We start from the raw sequence: 20,927 nt of genomic DNA, 5'->3' as shown, positions 1-20,927 counted from the left end.
TTTATGTACAAGAAACACATTTCACACACGTCTGAGATGGACAGCATTTGATTGATGGTGTGATATTCCACTCAGGACCCTGGCAGCCGCACACACAAACAAACACACACACACCGTCTACCACAACACTCTCCACAGTGATAGAGGCCAGCATGTCTTCATGCCTGGCTGGATGGATATTGTGATTCCAATTTGACCTCTGTTTAATATAATACCATGCTGAAACAGACATAACTCTCCCTGGTACAAGACTGATGTTCACTAGCTCTGCCTGTCATTCATCTTCACTGAAAGGCACTTTAATAAAGCTCACAGAGACAGCTGAGAAAAAGAGGGATAGAGAGAGAGAGGGAGAAGGGGAGAGAGAGAGGAGGGGGAGAGAGAAGGGGAGAGAGAGAGAGAGAGAGAGAGAAGAGGGAGAGTTAAAAGGGAGCTAGAGAGAGAGGGCAAAAGAGAGAAAGAGATGGTGAGGGAGAGGGAGGGAGAGGGATGGATGGCCATCCAGCAAGCTGCTCAGCCATCCTCTGTCTCCATATTAGATGATACAAAGTACCCTGGTAGTGCCTCAGCCATGCAAGACATATTTTATTCAGAGACATCCCAGGGAGGCTGTTTTAAAAAGCTGCTATTACGGAATGACCTTAGACATCAGAGAGATATTAGACATGCACATTGGTAAAGAAAAAAGACTCGCAATGATCCCCACCTGCTTCTGCTCTGTTCGTCCTCTCTACGGACCACTCCGATGCCCACAATAGGGCTAATGATCTAGGGCGATTTTAGTCTCTGTCAAGGTTTTAGAATAGATAAGACAGCCTCCTCTTTCTTTGTTTAATGTGTCCTATCAGATTTCCTCTATTAGCATCTCCCGAATGCAATAAATCAGTGGCAGGCAGCCCTGGTCCTGGAGGGCCGCAGGTTTGGGATTTAATCAACCAGGAAGACCAGGTGTGTTGAATTTAGGCTGAACTGACCTAATCGATTAGCTCAGTTGGTCAGGTGTGGTGCTTAGTTGCAGCACTCCAGGAACAGGGTTGTCTCCCCTGACAGCCATTCATTAAACAGTCTAGCTAGATTAGTTATGATAGATCATATATCATTATTATTATTCATGTTATTATTGTTATTATTACTAGTATTACTATTATTAATGTTATTATTATTATTGTTATTACTGTTATTATGACTATTATTATTATTACTGTTATTATTACTAGTATTACTATTATTATTATTATTACTAGTATTACTATTATTAATGTTATTATTATTATTACTAGTATTACTATTATTAATGTTATTATTATTATTACTAGTATTACTATTATTAATGTTATTATTATTACTGTTATTATTACTACTGTTATTATGACTAGTATGACTATTATTGTTATTATTATTATTATTACTATTATTAATGTTATTATTATTATTACTACTACTGTTCTTATGACTATTATTATTATTACTGTTATTATTACTAGTATTACTATTATTATTATTATTATTATTATTACTAGTATTACTATTATTAATGTTATTACTATTATTAATACTACTGTTATTATGACTGGTATGACTATTATTGTTATTATTGTTATTATTATTATTATTAATGTTATTATTATTATTGTTATTATTGTTATTATTATTATTATTGTTATTATTGTTATTATTGTTCTTATTGTTATTATTGTTATTATTGTTCTTATTATTATTACTGTTATTATTGTTATTATTGTTCTTATTATTATTACTGTTATTATTACTATTGTTCTTATTATTACTGCTATTATTATTGTTATTTATTATTATTATTACTGTTATTATTATTATTACTGTTATTAGTAGTACTGTAATTATTACTGTTATTGTTATTATTACTGTTATTATATTACTGTTATTATTACTATTATTGATGTTATTATTACTGTTATTGTCTTTATTATTATTTTTATTTTTATTGTTATTATTACTGTTATTAATACTATTATTATTGTCATTATTATTGTTATTAATACTATTATTATTCATGTTATTATTATTATTAGTTGCTCCTGATGTGCCTGTCTTCCCTATCCATCCACATATATGGTCTGCTAGTCATCCATATATTAACAACAGGCTGTATAGATATGGTCTGATAGTCGTCCACACATTAACAACAGGCTGTATAGATATGGTCTGATAGTCATCCATACATTAACAACAGGCTGTATAGATATGGTCTGATAGTCATCCATACATTAACAACAGGCTGTATAGATATGGTCTGATAGTCATCCACACATTAACAACAGGCTGTATAGATATGGTCTGATAGTCATCCACACATTAACAACAGGCTGTATAGATATGGTCTGATAGTCATCCACACATTAACAACAGGCTGTATAGATATGGTCTGATAGTCATCCACACATTAACAACAGGCTGTATAGATATGGTCTGATAGTCATCCACACATTAACAACAGGCTGTATAGATATGGTCTGATAGTCATCCACAGGCTGTATAGATATGGTCTGATAGTCATCCACACATTAACAACAGGCTGTATAGATATGGTCTGATAGTCATCCACACATTAACAACAGGCTGTATAGATATGGTCTGATAGTCATCCAGGCTGTATAGATATTACATTACAACAGGCTGTATAGATATGGTCTGATAGTCATCCACACATTAACAACAGGCTGTATAGATATGGTCTGATAGTCATCCACACATTAACAACAGGCTGTATAGATATGGTCTGATAGTCATCCACACATTAACAACAGGCTGTATAGATATGGTCTGATAGTCATCCATACACATGTAATGGTCTGATAGTCATCCACAGGCTGTATAGATATGGTCTGATAGTCATCCATACATTAACAACAGGTCTGATAGTCATCCATACATTAACAACAGGCTGTATAGATATGGTCTGATAGTCATCCATACATTAACAACAGGCTGTATAGATATGGTCTGATAGTCATCCACACATTAACAACAGGCTGTATAGATATGGTCTGATAGTCATCCATACATTAACAACAGGCTGTATAGATATGGTCTGATAGTCATCCATACATTAACAACAGGCTGTATAGGTCTGATAGTCAGGCTGTATAGATATGGTCTGATAGTCATCCATACATTAACAACAGGCTGTATAGATATGGTCTGATAGTCATCCACACATTAACAACAGGCTGTATAGATATGGTCTGACATCCATACATTAACAACAGGCTGTATAGATATGGTCTGATAGTCATCCACACATTAACAACAGGCTGTATAGATATGGTCTGATAGTCATCCATACATTAACAACAGGCTGTATAGGCTGTATAGATGGTCTGATAGTCATCCATACATTAACAACAGGCTGTATAGATATGGTCTGATAGTCATCCATACATTAACAACAGGCTGTATAGATATGGTCTGATAGTCATCCACATTAACAACAGGCTGTATAGATATGGTCTGACAGGCTGTATAGATATGGTCTGATAGTCATCCATACATTAACAACAGGCTGTATAGATATGGTCTGATAGTCATCCATACATTAACAACAGGCTGTATAGATATGGTCTGATAGTCATCCATACATTAACAACAGGCTGTATAGATATGGTCTGATAGTCATCCACACATTAACAACAGGCTGTATAGATATGGTCTGATAGTCATCCACACATTAACAACAGGCTGTATAGATATGGTCTGATAGTCATCCATACATTAACAACAGGCTGTATAGATATGGTCTGATAGTCATCCACACATTAACAACAGGCTGTATAGATATGGTCTGATAGTCATCCATACATTAACAACAGGCTGTATAGATATGGTCTGATAGTCATCCATACATTAACAACAGGCTGTATAGATATGGTCTGATAGTCATCCATACATTAACAACAGGCTGTATAGATATGGTCTGATAGTCATCCACACATTAACAACATACTGTGATGTGTAGATATGATCTATCCATAGAAATATAACTCTATGTCCCTATCCATCCAGGCCGGGCCATTAAGCATGTGAAGGAATCTATCTTCACCTCAGAGGGAGGAGTGAGGAGGGGGGTTCCTAAGGTACTGGTGGTCCTCACCGATGGCCGTTCCCAAGACGACGTCAACAAGGTCTCCAAGGAGATGCAGATGGAAGGTTAGTGGCATAGTGTGAGTCCCAAATAGTGCCCTATTCTCTGTACTGTATAGTGCACTACTCTGGCCAAAAGTAGTGTGGGACTAGGGAATAGGGTGTTATTTTGGATAAAACCCATGTTTCTTCCTCTGAGGACAATACACTATTCCATTGTATTATATTGTTGTAACAGAACTATTCATGGCTCTCAACCCAAAAACAAAACTTAGAGAGAAATATGTTTGTGGTAGAAGGGTCACTTAGCAAGTCAGAGAGTGGTAAGATAGGCCAATCAAATAGTTTCCTTGGAATTGTTTTGCTTTATTGCTGAAGAAAAACAAAATATTGTTTTCAAATCTTAACAATGTATGTCCTTTGAAGGCTACATCATCTTTGCCATCGGCTTTGCTGATGCGGACTACGGAGAGTTGGTGAACATCGCCAGCAAACCCAGCGACAGACACGTCTTCTTTGTGGACGATTTGGATGCTGTCAAGAAAATTGAGGAGCAGCTGATCACTTTTGTGTGTGAGGCTGCCACTGCCAGTAAGTACCGCCAGAACTGAAGTAGCTGCCATTGGAAGAATGTTCCAGAACTGATATAATCTACTGTAGAATAGAGACAGATGGTAGGTTTGGTCAACTGATATAATCTACTGTAGAATAGAGACAGATGGTAGGTTTGGTCAACTGATATAATCTACTGTAGAATAGAGACAGATGGTAGGTTTGGTCAACTGATATAATCTACTGTAGAATAGAGACAGATGGTAGGTTTGGTCAACTGATATAATCTACTGTAGAATAGAGACAGATGGTAGGTTTGGTCATCTGATATAATCTACTGTAGAATAGAGACAGATGGTAGGTTTGGTCAATTGATATAATCTACTGTAGAATAGAGACAGATGGTAGGTTTGGTCAATTGATATAATCTACTGTAGAATAGAGACAGATGGTAGGTTTGGTCAACTGATATAATCTACTGTAGAATAGAGACAGATGGTAGGTTTGGTCAACTGATATAATCTACTGTAGAATAGAGACAGATGGTAGGTTTGGTCAACTGATATAATCTACTGTAGAATAGAGACAGATGGTAGGTTTGGTCAACTGATATAATCTACTGTAGAATAGAGACAGATGGTAGGTTTGGTCAACTGATATAATCTACTGTAGAATAGAGACAGATGGTAGGTTTGGTCATGTGGTCTCCAGAATTGATATAATCTACTGTAGAATAGAGACAGATGGTAGGTTTGGTCATGTGGTTTAATGGATTAGTTATTATTACAAAGAAGAGGATTCATCCACATTTAAATCTTAATAAGAGGATCTTGATTCATGATGAAATGACAGTGATTCATATCCTGTTCATTATTTAACCAACCCTTTCATCCATCTTGTTTTTAGCTTGTCCATCGGTTCTGATGAGAGGCAACACCATGGCAGGTAAACTATGTAAAACACGTACAGCTGGTTACTGCTTTATAGTCATAGAATGTGTATCCCTATTGAGATAAACCCCTCTCAATCTACAGTCAATGTGGATTGTCTGATCCCACTTCATTCATTCACGGGAGAGACTCCGTGTCCCTGTCTGTTGTCAGGAGCAACGTGTCATCTGCCACGTGATTCTGGTTCAAATCCAGTCAGACGGAGTTACATAGAGTCAGAGTGTAGTGGAGGGTATACACCGTGTACCACCGTATCTAATACTGGGCATTGTGTGTACTCACTTCTTAATCCCTACGATGCGCATCAAGGTAGTGTAGTGGAGGGTATACACCGTGTACCACCGTATCTAATACTGGGCATTGTGTGTACTCACTTCTTAATCCCTACGATGCGCATCAAAGTAGTGTAGTGGAGGGTATACACTGTGTACCACCGTATCTAATACTGGGCATTGTGTGTACTCACTTCTTAATCCCTACGATGCGCATCAAGGTAGTGTAGTTGAGGGTATACACCGTGTACCACCGTATCTAATACTGGGCATTGTGTGTACTCACTTTTTAATCCCTACGGTGCGCACCAAGGTAGTGTAGTGGAGGGTATACACTAGTGTAGTGCGCATCAAGAGTGTAGTTGAGGGTATACACCGTGTACCACCGTATCTAATACTGGGCATTGTGTGTACTCACTTTTTAATCCCTACGGTGCGCACCAAGGTAGTGTAGTGGAGGGTATACACCGTGTACCACCGTATCTAATACTGGGCATTGTGTGTACTCACTTCTTAATCCCTACGATGCGCATCAAGGTAGTGTAGTTGAGGGTATACACCGTGTACCACCGTATCTAATACTGGGCATTGTGTGTACTCACTTCTTAATCCCTACGATGCGCATCAACGTAGTGTAGTGGAGGGTATACACTGTGTACCACCGTATCTAATACTGGGCATTGTGTGTACTCACTTCTTAATCCCTACGATGCACGTCAAAGTAGTGTAGTGGAGGGTATACACCGTGTACCACCGTATCTAATACTGGGCATTGTGTGTACTCACTTCTTAATCCCTACGGTGCGCATCAAGGTAGTGTAGTTGAGGGTATACACCGTGTACTACCGTATCTAATACTGGGCATTGTGTATACTCACTTCTTAATCCCTACGATGCGCATCAAGGTAGTGTAGTTGAGGGTATACACCGTGTACCACCGTATCTAATACTGGGCATTGCGTGTACTCACTTCTTAATCCCTACGATGCGCATCAAGGTAGTGTAGTGGAGGGTATACACTGTGTACCACCGTATCTAATACTGGGCATTGTGTGTACTCACTTCTTAATCCCTACGATGCACGTAAAAGTAGTGTAGTGGAGGGTATACACCGTGTCAATAAGGCTGATGGAACACATCACAATGTTAAGCTTCAAATGTTTAATTTTTTTTCCCCGTTTTAGTCTTTAAACTGCTTCAAAGGGAGGCAAGACATGCCTCATAATATGAAGTTAAATGTCCAGTTTTAAACATTTAAAGAACAGGAAAAATATAGCGAAGCTGATGACAGTCCTAAACGTCTTCTGATTGATGGTAAGGCTTTGCCAAAAACCTTCTCAATGAAATGTTACCTGCTACAAAGTAGCCTATGCCTGCCTGGCAGAATGATATCATGATTATTTACATCAATCCATCTCATGTGCTGTGGAAACACAGCTAACCACTTAAATTAAAGGGTAACTACACTCAAAAATATAAATTTCTTTGCTTTTTCTCAGACCTCAAAAGTGTTCTCCTGATGTGCTTAAGGCATTGTTATGGGCTTAGAACATCCAATTCTGTTGTTGTTATAGTAAGAAAGTGTGACTTTAAGAGCGAAAACCTGAAGGAGGAAAAAAAAGATCTGAAACCTGTGAATTCCTGACTCAGTTGACAGCCTCATTTATCTGTTTCAATAGTAGACCTACTATTATCCTACTGCACAGTACAGCTTGGGTTGGCCTGCCTGTGAAAGACCAATATGGAATTCATCATTTTTGGACATTCAGAGTGAATGTCACTGTTTCTCATAGGATTTTTGACAGAGTTCTCCTTTCCTTCGCCGGGTGGGGATAGGAAATACTATCCAGAGGGAGACTGGTTGACAGAATGACATTATTATTACTCTGTATATATCCAGCACCTAAACAGTATTTACTACCTCGGCCCATTTTGTTGCTTGAAGATAAAAATGTGTACCATTTTATTCTAGTATTCTATTATCTCTACGGTTCTCTATGGTTCTGTGTTGTTCTCTACGGTTCTCTATGGTTCTGTGTTGTTCTCTATGGTTCTCTATGGTTCTGTGTTGTTCTCTACGGTTCTCTATGGTTCTGTGGTTCTCTATGGTTCTGTTGTTCTGTGTTGTTCTCTACTATGGTTCTGTTCTCTATGGTTCTGTTCTGTTTGTTCTCTATGGTTCTCTGTTGTTCTCTATGGTTCTGTGTTGTTCTCTACGGTTCTCTATGGTTCTGTGTTGTTCTCTATGGTTCTGTGTTGTTCTCTACGGTTCTCTATGGTTCTGTGTTGTTCTCTATGGTTCTCTATGGTTCTCTGTTGTTCTCTATGGTTCTCTATGGTTCTGTGTTGTTCTCTATGGTTCTCTATGGTTCTCTGTTGTTCTCTATGGTTCTCTATGGTTCTCTGTGGTTCTCTATGGTTCTCTGTTGTTCTCTATGGTTCCCTATAGTTCTCTATGGTTCTCAGTGGTTCTCAATGGTTCTCTATGGCTCTCTATGGTTCTTTGTTGTTCTCTATGGTTCTCTGTTGTTCTCTATGGTTCTCTGTTGTTCTCTATGGTTATTTGTTGTTCTCTATGGTTCTCTGTGGTTCTCTATGGTTCTCTATGGTTCTTTGTTGTTCTCTATGGTTCTCTATTGTTCTCTATGGTTCTCTGTTGTTCTCTATGGTTCTCTATTGTTCTCTATGGTTCTCTGTTGTTCTCTATTGTTCTCTATGGTTCTCTGTTGTTCTCTATGTTTTTTTGTTCTCTATGGCTCTCTATGGTTCTTTGTTATTCTATATGGTTCTCTATTGTTATTTGTTGTTCTCTGTGGTTCTTTGTTGTTCTCTATTGTTCTCTATGGTCCTTTGTTGTTCTCTGTGGTTCTTTGTTGTTCTCTATTGTTCTCTATGGTCCTTTGTTGTTCTCTGTGGTTCTTTATGTTCTTTATGGTTCTGTATGGTTCTCTATGGTTCTCTGTTGTTCTCTATGGTTTTCTATGGTTCTTTGTTGTTTTCTATGGTTATTTGTTGTTCTCTATGGTTCTCTGTTGTTCTCTATGGTTCTTTGTTGTTCTCTATGGTTCTCTGTGGTTCTCTATGATTCTCTATGGAGTGGTTATAGCATAGATGTGTGTTCTGCTCCTTCCCTCCTTAGGCTTCAGGATGATGGACATGTTTGGCCTGGTAGAGAAGGAGTACAGTAACGTAGAGGGAGTGTCCCTGGAACCAGGCTCCTTCAACAGCTTCCCCTGCTACAGACTGCACAAAGACGCCCTGGTCTCACAGCCCACCAAGTAGGTTCTACTAGGTTCTGTGTTTTGTCAGTGTGGTTGTCATGGCGATGAGAGGTAGAAGATCAGCTAGGGTCCACACTGAGCTCACTCTCTCCTCCAGTGTCCACTCTTGGCATATTATTCCTGGAAAATACTCCAACAGCTTCCCCAAATGATAGGTCAGGTGGAAGTTTCCCTCTGATAGGTCAGGTGGAAGTTTCTCTCTGATAGGTCAGGTGGAAGTTTCCCTCTGATAGGTCAGGTGGAAGTTTCTCTCTGATAGGTCAGGTGGAAGTTTCTCTCTGATAGGTCAGGTGGAAGTTTCCCTCTGATAGGTCAGGTGGAAGTTTTGCCATACAGAATCGCTTGTACCCATCCAATCCTTTCAGATACACAGACGTGTCTATGCCTGGAGGAAGAGGTTGTTCTTGAACTGTCCTTGTCCTCCTCCTAGAGGGGCCTTCCTCATCCTCTATGGGAAACTTGTACTTTAAAACATCAGGGGAGGGTCAACCCCAGTAGCTAGTAGGAGACTTGTACTTCAAAACGAAGACAAACACCAGAGCTCTTTGAAATAGCAGCCAGTTATTTTCAAGGTCCCTCAAACAATGCAAAGTTATTGCCAATGAAAATCACTTAGGGGAGTCTAATCACATGTGGTGTGTGTGTGTGTGTGTGTGTGTGTGTGTGTGTGTGTGTGTGTGTGTGTGTGTGTGTGTGTGTGTGTGTGTGTGTGTGTGTGTGTGTGTGTGTGTGTGTGTGTGTGTGTGTGTGTGTGTGTGTGTGTGTGTGTGTGTGTGTGTGTGTGTGACAGATGTAGCTCTACTCCTGCTGAGGATAATATTTAGTTTAGACTTCTACTTTCATAATGTTCAGAGGGGATTGTGTTATTGCAGTGGAGGGACTCAGCACCTCTAAATGATGTCTTCAGGGTGACCTGCAAACACCACGGCCCATATCCAAGCATCACCCAGTCACATACTAGATAATGTATATAGTATATAATGTAATCAGAAGGGCCGTTATGGCATTTGTTGTGTGAAGGTAAGATAAGTCAGTCAAATGAACTTCCCATTACTCTGTATCAGGTATCAGGTTTCAGGACTTCCCATTACTCTGCATCAGGTATCAGGTATCAGGACTTCCCATTAATCTGCATCAGGTATCAGATATCAGGACTTCCCATTACTCTGCATCAGGTATCAGGACTTCCCATTACTCTGCATCAGGTATCAGGACTTCCCATTACTCTGCATCAGATATCAGATATCAGGACTTCCCATTACTCTGCATCAGGTATCAGGACTTCCCATTACTCTGCATCAGATATCAGATATCAGGACTTCCCATTAATCTGCATCAGGTATCAGGACTTCCCATTACTCTGCATCAGATATCAGGACTTCCCATTACTCTGCATCAGGTATCAGGTTTCAGGACTTCCCATTACTCTGCATCAGGTATCAGGTATCAGGACTTCCCATTAATCTGCATCAGGTATCAGATATCAGGACTTCCCATTACTCTGCATCAGGTATCAGGTTTCAGGACTTCCCATTACTCTGCATCAGGTATCAGGTTTCAGGACTTCCCATTACTCTGCATCAGGTATCAGGACTTCCCATTACTCTGCATCAGGTATCAGATATCAGGACTTCCCATTAATCTGCATCAGGTATCAGATATCAGGACTTCCCTTTACTCTGCATCAGGTATCAGGACTTCCCATTAATCTGCATCAGGTATCAGATATCAGGACTTCCCATTAATCTGCATCAGGTATCAGGACTTCCCATTACTCTGCATCAGGTATCAGGACTTCCCATTACTCTGCATCAGGTATCAGATATCAGGACTTCCCATTACTCTGCATCAGGTATCAGATATCAGGACTTCCCATTACTCTGCATCAGGTATCAGGACTTCCCATTACTCTGCATCAGGTATCAGGTATCAGGACTTCCCATTACTCTGCATCAGGTATCAGATATCAGGACTTCCCATTACTCTGTATCAGATATCAGGACTTCCCATTACTCTGTATCAGATATCAGGACTTCCCATTACTCTGCATCAGGTATCAGGTATCAGGACTTCCCATTACTCTGCATCAGGTATCAGGTATCAGGACTTCCCATTACTCTGCATCAGGTATCAGGACTTCCCATTACTCTGCATCAGATATCAGGACTTCCCATTACTCTGCATCAGATATCAGGACTTCCCATTAGTCTGTATCAGGTATCAGGACTTCCCATTACTCTGCATCAGATATCAGATATCAGGACTTCCCATTACTCTGCATCAGATATCAGGACTTCCCATTACTCTGCATCAGGTATCAGGACTTCCCATTACTCTGTATCAGATATCAGGTATCAGGACTTCCCATTACTCTGCATCAGGTATCAGGACTTCCCATTACTCTGCATCAGGTATCAGGACTTCCCATTACTCTGTATCAGATATCAGGTATCAGGACTTCCCATTACTCTGCATCAGGTATCAGGACTTCCCATTACTCTGTATCAGATATCAGATATCAGGACTTCCCATTACTCTGCATCAGATATCAGGACTTCCCATTACTCTGCATCAGGTATCAGGACTTCCCATTACTCTGTATCAGATATCAGGTATCAGGACTTCCCCCATTAGTCTGCATCAGGTATCAGGACTTCCCATTACTCTGCATCAGGTATCAGGACTTCCCATTACTCTGCATCAGATATCAGGACTTCCCATTACTCTGCATCAGGTATCAGGACTTCCCATTACTCTGTATCAGATATCAGGTATCAGGACTTCCCATTACTCTGCATCAGGTATCAGGACTTCCCATTAGTCTGTATCAGGTATCAGGACTTCCCATTAGTCAGTATCAGGTATCAGGACTTCCCATTAGTCTGTATCAGGTATCAGGACTTCCCATTAGTCTGTATCAGGTATCAGGACTTCCCATTAGTCTGTATCAGGTATCAGGACTTCCCATTAGTCTGCATCAGGTATCAGGACTTCCCATTAGTCTGTATCAGACATCAGGAATTCCTGATTGGAGAGGGTTAAGGTTAGGGTTACACTGGAGAGGGTTAGGATTAGACTGGAGAGGGTTAGGATTAGACTGGAGAGGGTTAGGGTTAGACTGGAGAGGGTTAGGATTAGACTGGAGAGGGTTAGGGTTAGACTGGAGAGGGTTAGGGTTAGACTGGAAAGGGTTAGGGTTAGACTGGAGAGGGTTAGGGTTAGACTGGAGAGGGTTAGGATTACACTGGAAAGGTTTAGGGTTAGACTGGAGAGGGTTAGGGTTAGACTGGAGAGGGTTAGGGTTAGACTGGAGAGGGTTAGGGTTAGACTGGAAAGGTTTAGGCTTAGGGTTACACTGAAACGACTGTTTGAATTACAGTTTCCCATTACAGTGTAGGCATAGGATTTGCCAACCGCCATCTTGAACCATTCACATTATCTGTCTGCCAGTTAAGTAACCCTGTCTGTCTGTCTGTCTGTCTGTCTGTCTGTCTGTCTGTCTGTCTGTCTGTCTGTCTGTCTGTCTGTCTGTCTGTCTGTCTGTCTGTCTGTCTGTCTCAGGTACCTCCACCCAGAAGGTTTGCCCTCTGACTACACCATCACCTTCCTGTTCCGCCTGCTACCAGACACCCCCCAGGAGCCCTTTGCATTGTGGGAGATCCTCAACAAAGACAATGAACCCCTGGTTGGGGTCATCCTGGACAGTACGTACAGTCTGTTCCTCATCACTTCCTGAACCCTGGCCCTGTGGTTTGAATGAGGGTTAAGGTTAACCTGCATATCACATACTCTGCAATTGAGGTCTGTGGTTTACAAAAGTGTGTGGGCTGCAGGGCTAGTTTCCAGCTATTGTGTGAGAGAGACATAGACTGAACACACAGAACAGAAGACCAAGGCAGAGGACTCTGGGATGTGGGCTTGTGGGTTTGTGTAGAATGTACTGTCCCTAATTCTCTGTCTGTCTGCCTGTCTCTGTTTCTGTCTCTGTCTCTGTCTCTGTCTGCCTGTCTCTGTTTCTGTCTCTGTCTCTGTCTCTGTTTCTGTCTGTCTCTGTTTCTGTCTCTGTCAGATGGTGGGAAGACTCTGACGTTCTTCAACTACGACTACAAGGGAGACTTCCAGACAGTCACTTTTGACGAGCCTGACATCAAGAAGATGTTCTATGGCAGTTTCCACAAGGTCAGCAGCCTAGTTCTTCCCCTAGATCATCCATGGCCTCTGGTCTAAAGTAGTGCACTATATAGGGAATAGGGTGCCATTTGGGATGTACCCTAAAACTTCAGGCCCTCCATCTGTCTAATAAAGATGTTGCATGCCGACTTCTCAAATAGAGAATTTAGTAGAAGTCATGTCAGAGAATGATCCCAGAGAATGAATGGAGATACAACCCAACCCCTCCTCCATCACAGTAGTCAAAGAGAGAGCACACACACACACACACACACACACACACACACACACACACACACACACACACACACACACACACAGACACACAGACAGACAGACACACACACACACACACACACACACACACACACACACACACACACACACACACTTTTCTTGCAGCAGTCAAAGAGAGTCTGAGGGCCGTCCATCAGACTCTCTTCTCATAGGCATTATGTGCCTGGCTGTTCTGAGTCTTAATGTAACCCTGACCCTGATCCTGCAGTGTATATCTGGTTATAGTGTTAATGTATTTTATTTTAATGTTGTATTTTATTTAACCTTTATTTAAACAGGGAGTCACATTGAGATTAAAAATATATTTTACAAGAGAGCCCTGTATACATTACAATAAAAACAGAATAATAAATCATACACGTGTATAAAACAACAGAATTCAGCACACAATAACAAAATAAAAGCATTCACATTCAAGGTCCTCAGTTAATAATGGAAACTGTCTGAGTGGCACCAGCACATGTAACTGGGGCGGCAGGGTAGCCTAGTGGTTAGAGTGTAGAGGCGGCAGGGTAGCCTAGTGGTTAGAGTGTAGAGGCGGCAGGGTAGCCTAGTGGTTAGAGCGTTGGACTAGTAACCAAAAGGTTGCAAGTTCAAATCCCCGAGCTGACAAGGTACAAATCTGTCGTTCTGCCCCTGAACAGGCAGTTAACCCACTGTTCCTAGGCCGTCATTGAAAATAAGAATTTGTTCTTAACTGACTTGCCTGGTTAAATAAAGGTAAACTAATACTAATAATAACAAATAAAAACTGTATCTTGAACTCTGCAGATTGTTCCACAAATGAGTGGCAAAAAAAAGTGCTAAATGCAGATTTTCCCAAATCTATGGAGACTGAAGGGATCTCTAGTGTTATCTGTTCCTGACAACAGGTTTGGTACCTGAGGATTCTTAACTTAATGAATGAAATAAATCCAAAGAAGAATGCAGCTCTCTTCTTACAGGGAGATCAACTGCATTTTTATACAGACTTCTTTGACGGGTCCTAGGGAGTTTCTGTCAGACTGCTTTGTAAATAAATCAAAGAGAATGCAGCTCTCTTCTTACAGACAGAGAGATCAACTGCACATTTTATACAGACTACATTTGGTCCAGACGGGTCCTAAAATGGTCCCCTGTGATAAAATGTATTGCTGAATGGTAGACGGCGTCCACAGGTTTTAAAACAGAGGTTGTGCCTCATGCATGTAAACAACATCACCAGAATCCAATACAGGGAGAATTTTTCTCCTATTTTCATGATTAATTGATTTATTTTGTTAGAAAAAAAATGTTACTATCTTGGATCTTAGCTTCTTAGTCAGATTTTCTAAATGCGTTACGGAGTACAACTTGTCATCAATCCAGACACCCAGGTACTTTATATTGAGAAACAAGCTCAATTTGGGCTCCATTTATAGAGCCCATATGCAGGTCCTCAGGGTCAACATTTGGTGACCTAGAGAACAGCAGGGGCTTGGTCTTACTTGAATTTAACTCATTTAAGATCTGTAAGGGATTTCTGAATTGAATCAAAGTCATGCTGAAGTTCACGAATGGCCTTCTGCACTGAGGTGGCACAGGAATACAAAACTGTGTCATCTGCATAGAGATGAATGTTACAAGTATTAACAGTGTTTCCTATGTCATTAATATAGGTGAACAATAATGGACCTAAAATAGAACCCTGAAGAACAACTGTTAAAACGGCCTGAGTTCTGCTGCTAAGATAATTCAGATTTAACCCCATCTGTTAAAATGACCTGAGTTCTATCGCTAAAATAATTCAGATTTAACCCCATCTGTTAAGATGGCCTGAGTTCTGTTGCTAAGATAATTCAGATTTAACCTCATCTGTTAAGATGGCCTGAGTTCTATCGCTAAAATAATTCAGATTTAACCCCATCTGTTAAGATGGCCAGAGTTCTATCGCTAAAATAATTCAGATTTAACCCCATCTGTTAAAATGGCCTGAGTTCTATCGCTAAAATAATTCAGATTTAACCCCATCTGTTAAGATGGCCTGAGTTCTGTTGCTAAGATAATTCAGATTTAACCCCATCTGTTAAGATGGCCTGAGTTCTGTTGCTAAAATAATTCAGATTTAACCTCATCTGTTAAGACAGCCTAAGTTCTTCTGCTAAGATAATTCTGAAACCTTTAACAGGCTGTATATATCCCAGGCCTATAAAACATTAACAGGCTGTATATATCCCAGGCCTATAAACCATTAACAGGCTGTATATATCCCAGGCCTATAAACAGGCTGTATATATCCCAGGCCTATAAACCATTGACAGGCTGTATATATCCCAGGCCTATAAACCATTAACAGGCTGTATATATCCCAGGCCTATAAGCCATTAACAGGCTGTATATATCCCAGGCCTATAAACAGGCTGTATATATCCCAGGCCTATAAACAGGCTGTATATATCCCAGGCCTATAAACCATTAACAGGCTGTATATATCCCAGGCCTATAAACCATTAACAGGCTGTATATATCCCAGGCCTATAAACCATTAACAGGCTGTATATATCCCAGGCCTATAAACCATTAACAGGCTGTATATATCCCAGGCCTATAAAACATTAACAGGCTGTATATATCCCAGGCCTATAAGCCATTAACAGGCTGTATATATCCCAGGCCTATAAACCATTAACAGGCTGTATATATCCCAGGCCTATAAACCATTGACAGGCTGTATATATCCCAGGCCTATAAACAGGCTGTATATATCCCAGGCCTATAAACCATTAACAGGCTGTATATATCCCAGGCCTATAAACAGGCTGTATATATCCCAGGCCTATAAACCATTAACAGGCTGTATATATCCCAGGCCTATAAACCATTAACAGGCTGTATATATCCCAGGCCTATAAACCATTAACAGGCTGTATATATCCCAGGCCTATAAACCATTAACAGGCTGTATATATCCCAGGCCTATAAACCATTAACAGGCTGTATATATCCCAGGCCTATAAACCATTAACAGGCTGTATATATCCCAGGCCTATAAACCATTAACAGGCTGTATATATCCCAGGCCTATAAGCCATTAACAGGCTGTATATATCCCAGGCCTATAAACCATTAACAGGCTGTATATATCCCAGGCCTATAAACAGGCTGTATATATCCCAGGCCTATAAACCATTAACAGGCTGTATATATCCCAGGCCTATAAACCATTAACAGGCTGTATATATCCCAGGCCTATAAACCATTAACAGGCTGTATATATCCCAGGCCTATAAAACATTAACAGGCTGTATATATCCCAGGCCTATAAACCATTGACAGGCTGTATATATCCCAGGCCTATAAACAGGCTGTATATATCCCAGGCCTATAAACCATTAACAGGCTGTATATATCCCAGGCCTATAAACCATTAACAGGCTGTATATATCCCAGGCCTATAAACCATTAACAGGCTGTATATATCCCAGGCCTATAAAACATTAACAGGCTGTATATATCCCAGGCCTATAAACCATTAACAGGCTGTATATATCCCAGGCCTATAAACAGGCTGTATATATCCCAGGCCTATAAACCATTAACAGGCTGTATATATCCCAGGCCTATAAACCATTAACAGGCTGTATATATCCCAGGCCTATAAACCATTAACAGGCTGTATATATCCCAGGCCTATAAACAGGCTGTATATATCCCAGGCCTATAAACCATTAACAGGCTGTATATATCCCAGGCCTATAAACAGGCTGTATATATCCCAGGCCTATAAACCATTGACAGGCTGTATATATCCCAGGCCTATAAACAGGCTGTATATATCCCAGGCCTATAAACCATTAACAGGCTGTATATATCCCAGGCCTATAAACCATTAACAGGCTGTATATATCCCAGGCCTATAAACCATTAACAGGCTGTATATATCCCAGGCCTATAAACAGGCTGTATATATCCCAGGCCTATAAACCATTAACAGGCTGTATATATCCCAGGCCTATAAACCATTAACAGGCTGTATATATCCCAGGCCTATAAACCATTGACAGGCTGTATATATCCCAGGCCTATAAACAGGCTGTATATATCCCAGGCCTATAAACCATTAACAGGCTGTATATATCCCAGGCCTATAAACCATTGACAGGCTGTATATATCCCAGGCCTATAAACAGGCTGTATATATCCCAGGCCTATAAACCATTAACAGGCTGTATATATCCCAGGCCTATAAACCATTGACAGGCTGTATATATCCCAGGCCTATAAACCATTAACAGGCTGTATATATCCCAGGCCTATAAACCATTGACAGGCTGTATATATCCCAGGCCTATAAACCATTAACAGGCTGTATATATCCCAGGCCTATAAACCATTAACAGGCTGTATATATCCCAGGCCTATAAACCATTGACAGGCTGTATATATCCCAGGCCTATAAACCATTAACAGGCTGTATATATCCCAGGCCTATAAACCATTAACAGGCTGTATATATCCCAGGCCTATAAACCATTAACAGGCTGTATATATCCCAGGCCTATAAACCATTGACAGGCTGTATATATCCCAATGATCAACAGTGTCGAACACCTTTGACAGGTCAATGAAGTACATACAGTTGAAGTCGGAAGTTTACATACACCTTAGCCAAATACATTTAAACTCAGTTTTTTCGCAATTCCTGACATTTAATCCAAGTAAAAATTCCCTGTTTTAGGTCAGTTAGGATCACCACTTAATTTTAAGAATGTGAAATGTCAGAATAATAGTAGAGAGAATGATTTACTTCTGCTTTTATTTCTTGCATCACATTCCCAGTGGGTCAGAAGTTAACATGCACTCAATTAGTATTTGGAAGCATTGCCTTTAAATTGTTTAATTTGTGTCAAACGTTTCAGGTAGCCTTCTTCAAGCTTCTACAATTGTTTTTCTGAGGTCTTGGCTGATTTCTTTTGATTTTCCCATGATGTCAAGCAAAGAGGCACTGAGTTTGAAGGTAGGCTTTGAAATAAATCCACAGGTACACCTCCAATTGACTCAAATTATGTCAATTAGCCTATCAGAAGCTTCTAAAGCCATGACATCATTTTCTGGAATTTTCCAAGCTGTTTAAAGGCACAGTCAACTTAGTGTATGTACCCACTGGAATTGGAACTTCTGACCCACTGGAATTGTGATACACTGAATTATAAGTGAAGTAATCTGTCTGTAAACAATTGTTGTAAAAAAAATACTTGTGTCATGCAGAATGTAGATGTCCTAACCGACTTGACAAAACTATAGTTTGTTAACAAGACATTTGTGGAGCGGTTGATAAACAAGTTTTAATGACTCCAACCTAAGTTTATGCAAACTTCCGACCTCAACTGTGTCTGGTTATAGTGTTAATGTGTTCAGAGACTGTCTGCCTCCCTGCAGTACATATCTGGTTATAGTGTTAATGTGTTCAGAGACTGTCTGCCTCCCTGCAGTACATATCTGGTTATAGTGTTCATGTGTTCAGAGACTGTCTGCCTCCCTGCAGTACATATCTGGTGTTCAGAGGCTGTCTGCCTCCCTGCAGTACATATCTGGTTATAGTGTTATTGTGTTCAGAGACTGTCTGCCTCCCTGCAGTACATATCTGGTTATAGTGTTAATGTGTTCAGAGGCTGTCTGCCTCCCTGCAGTACATATCTGGTTATAGTGTTAATGTGTTCAGAGGCTGTCTGCCTCCCTGCAGTACATATCTGGTTATAGTGTTAATGTGTTCAGAGGCTGTCTGCCTCCCTGCAGTACATATCTGGTTATAGTGTTAATGTGTTCAGAGGCTGTCTGCCTCCCCGCAGTACATATCTGGTTATAGTGTTCAGAGGCTGTCTGCCTCCCTGCAGTACATATCTGGTTATAGTGTTCAGAGGCTGTCTGCCTCCCTGCAGTACATATCTGGTTATAGTGTTAATGTGTTCAGAGGCTGTCTGCCTCCCTGCAGTACATATCTGGTTATAGTGTTAATGTGTTCAGAGACTGTCTGCCTCCCTGCAGTACATATCTGGTTATAGTGTTAATGTGTTCAGAGGCTGTCTGCCTCCCCGCAGTACATATCTGGTTATAGTGTTCAGAGGCTGTCTGCCTCCCTGCAGTACATATCTGGTTATAGTGTTCAGAGGCTGTCTGCCTCCCTGCAGTACATATCTGGTTATAGTGTTCAGAGGCTGTCTGCCTCCCTGCAGTACATATCTGGTTATAGTGTTAATGTGTTCAGAGGCTGTCTGCCTCCCTGCAGTACATACAGTATCTGGTTGTAATGCTGTTCACCCAACACACACGGTCTCTGTGATATCTACTGTGATATCTACCTGAGGGTGATGTTATATAACAGACTGAACTGTGATCTCTACCTGAGGGGGATGTTATGTAACAGACTGAACTGTGATATCTACCTGAGGGTGATGTTATGTAACAGACTGAACTGTGATATCTACCTGAGGGTGATGTTATGTAACAGACTGAACTGTGATATCTACCTGAGGGGGATGTTATATAACAGACTGGACTGTGATATCTATCTGAGAGTGATGTTATGTAACAGACTGAACTGTGATATCTACCTGAGGGTGATGTTATATCCAGACTACAGTAATGTAACAGACTGAACTGTGATATCTATCTGAGAGTGATGTTATGTAACAGACTGAACTGTGATATCTACCTGAGGGTGATGTTATATCCAGACTACAGTAATGTAACAGACTGAACTGTGATATCTATCTGAGAGTGATGTTATGTAACAGACTGAACTGTGATATCTACCTGAGGGTGATGTTATATCCAGACTACAGTAATGTAACAGACTGAACTGTGATATCTATCTGAGAGTGAATTTATGTAACAGACTGAACTGTGATATCTATCTGAGAGTGATGTTATGTAACAGACTGAACTGTGATATCTATCTGAGAGTGATGTTATGTAACAGACTGAACTGTGATATCTATCTGAGAGTGATGTTATGTAACAGACTGAACTGTGATATCTATCTGAGAGTGATGTTATATCCAGACTACAGTAATGTAACAGACTGAACTGTGATATCTATCTGAGGGTGATGTTATATCCAGACTACAGTAATGTAACAGACTGAACTGTGATATCTATCTGAGGGTGATGTTATATCCAGACTACAGTAATGTGAACTGTGATATCTATTTGAGAGTGATGTTATGTAACAGACTGAACTGTGATATCTATCTGAGAGTGATGTTATGTAACAGACTGAACTGTGATATCTACCTGAGAGTGATGTTATATCCAGACTACAGTAATGT

The 20,927-nt window shown here is 40.4% G+C and overlaps 1 protein-coding gene across 1 annotated transcript in view; it reads left to right on the top strand.

Annotated features, from left to right (window-relative positions):
* LOC112242259 (collagen alpha-1(XIV) chain-like) overlaps positions 1–20,927 on the top strand; it is a gene marked incomplete at its 3' end in the record, with an annotated part of 156,901 nt that overhangs the window by 104,981 nt on the left and 30,993 nt on the right. Inside the window, 6 exon segments of the mRNA XM_042315300.1 lie at positions 4,042–4,185; positions 4,546–4,710; positions 5,578–5,616; positions 9,033–9,171; positions 12,736–12,878; positions 13,244–13,353. Of these exon segments, the coding sequence (XP_042171234.1) occupies positions 4,042–4,185; positions 4,546–4,710; positions 5,578–5,616; positions 9,033–9,171; positions 12,736–12,878; positions 13,244–13,353 (740 nt within the window).

This window comes from Oncorhynchus tshawytscha, unplaced genomic scaffold (assembly GCF_018296145.1).
Source record: "Oncorhynchus tshawytscha isolate Ot180627B unplaced genomic scaffold, Otsh_v2.0 Un_contig_10640_pilon_pilon, whole genome shotgun sequence".
In the NCBI taxonomy this organism is placed as follows: domain Eukaryota; kingdom Metazoa; phylum Chordata; class Actinopteri; order Salmoniformes; family Salmonidae; genus Oncorhynchus; species Oncorhynchus tshawytscha.
Note: the sequence above shows the minus strand (reverse complement) of the source record. Positions and strands in the feature narration are given on the sequence as shown.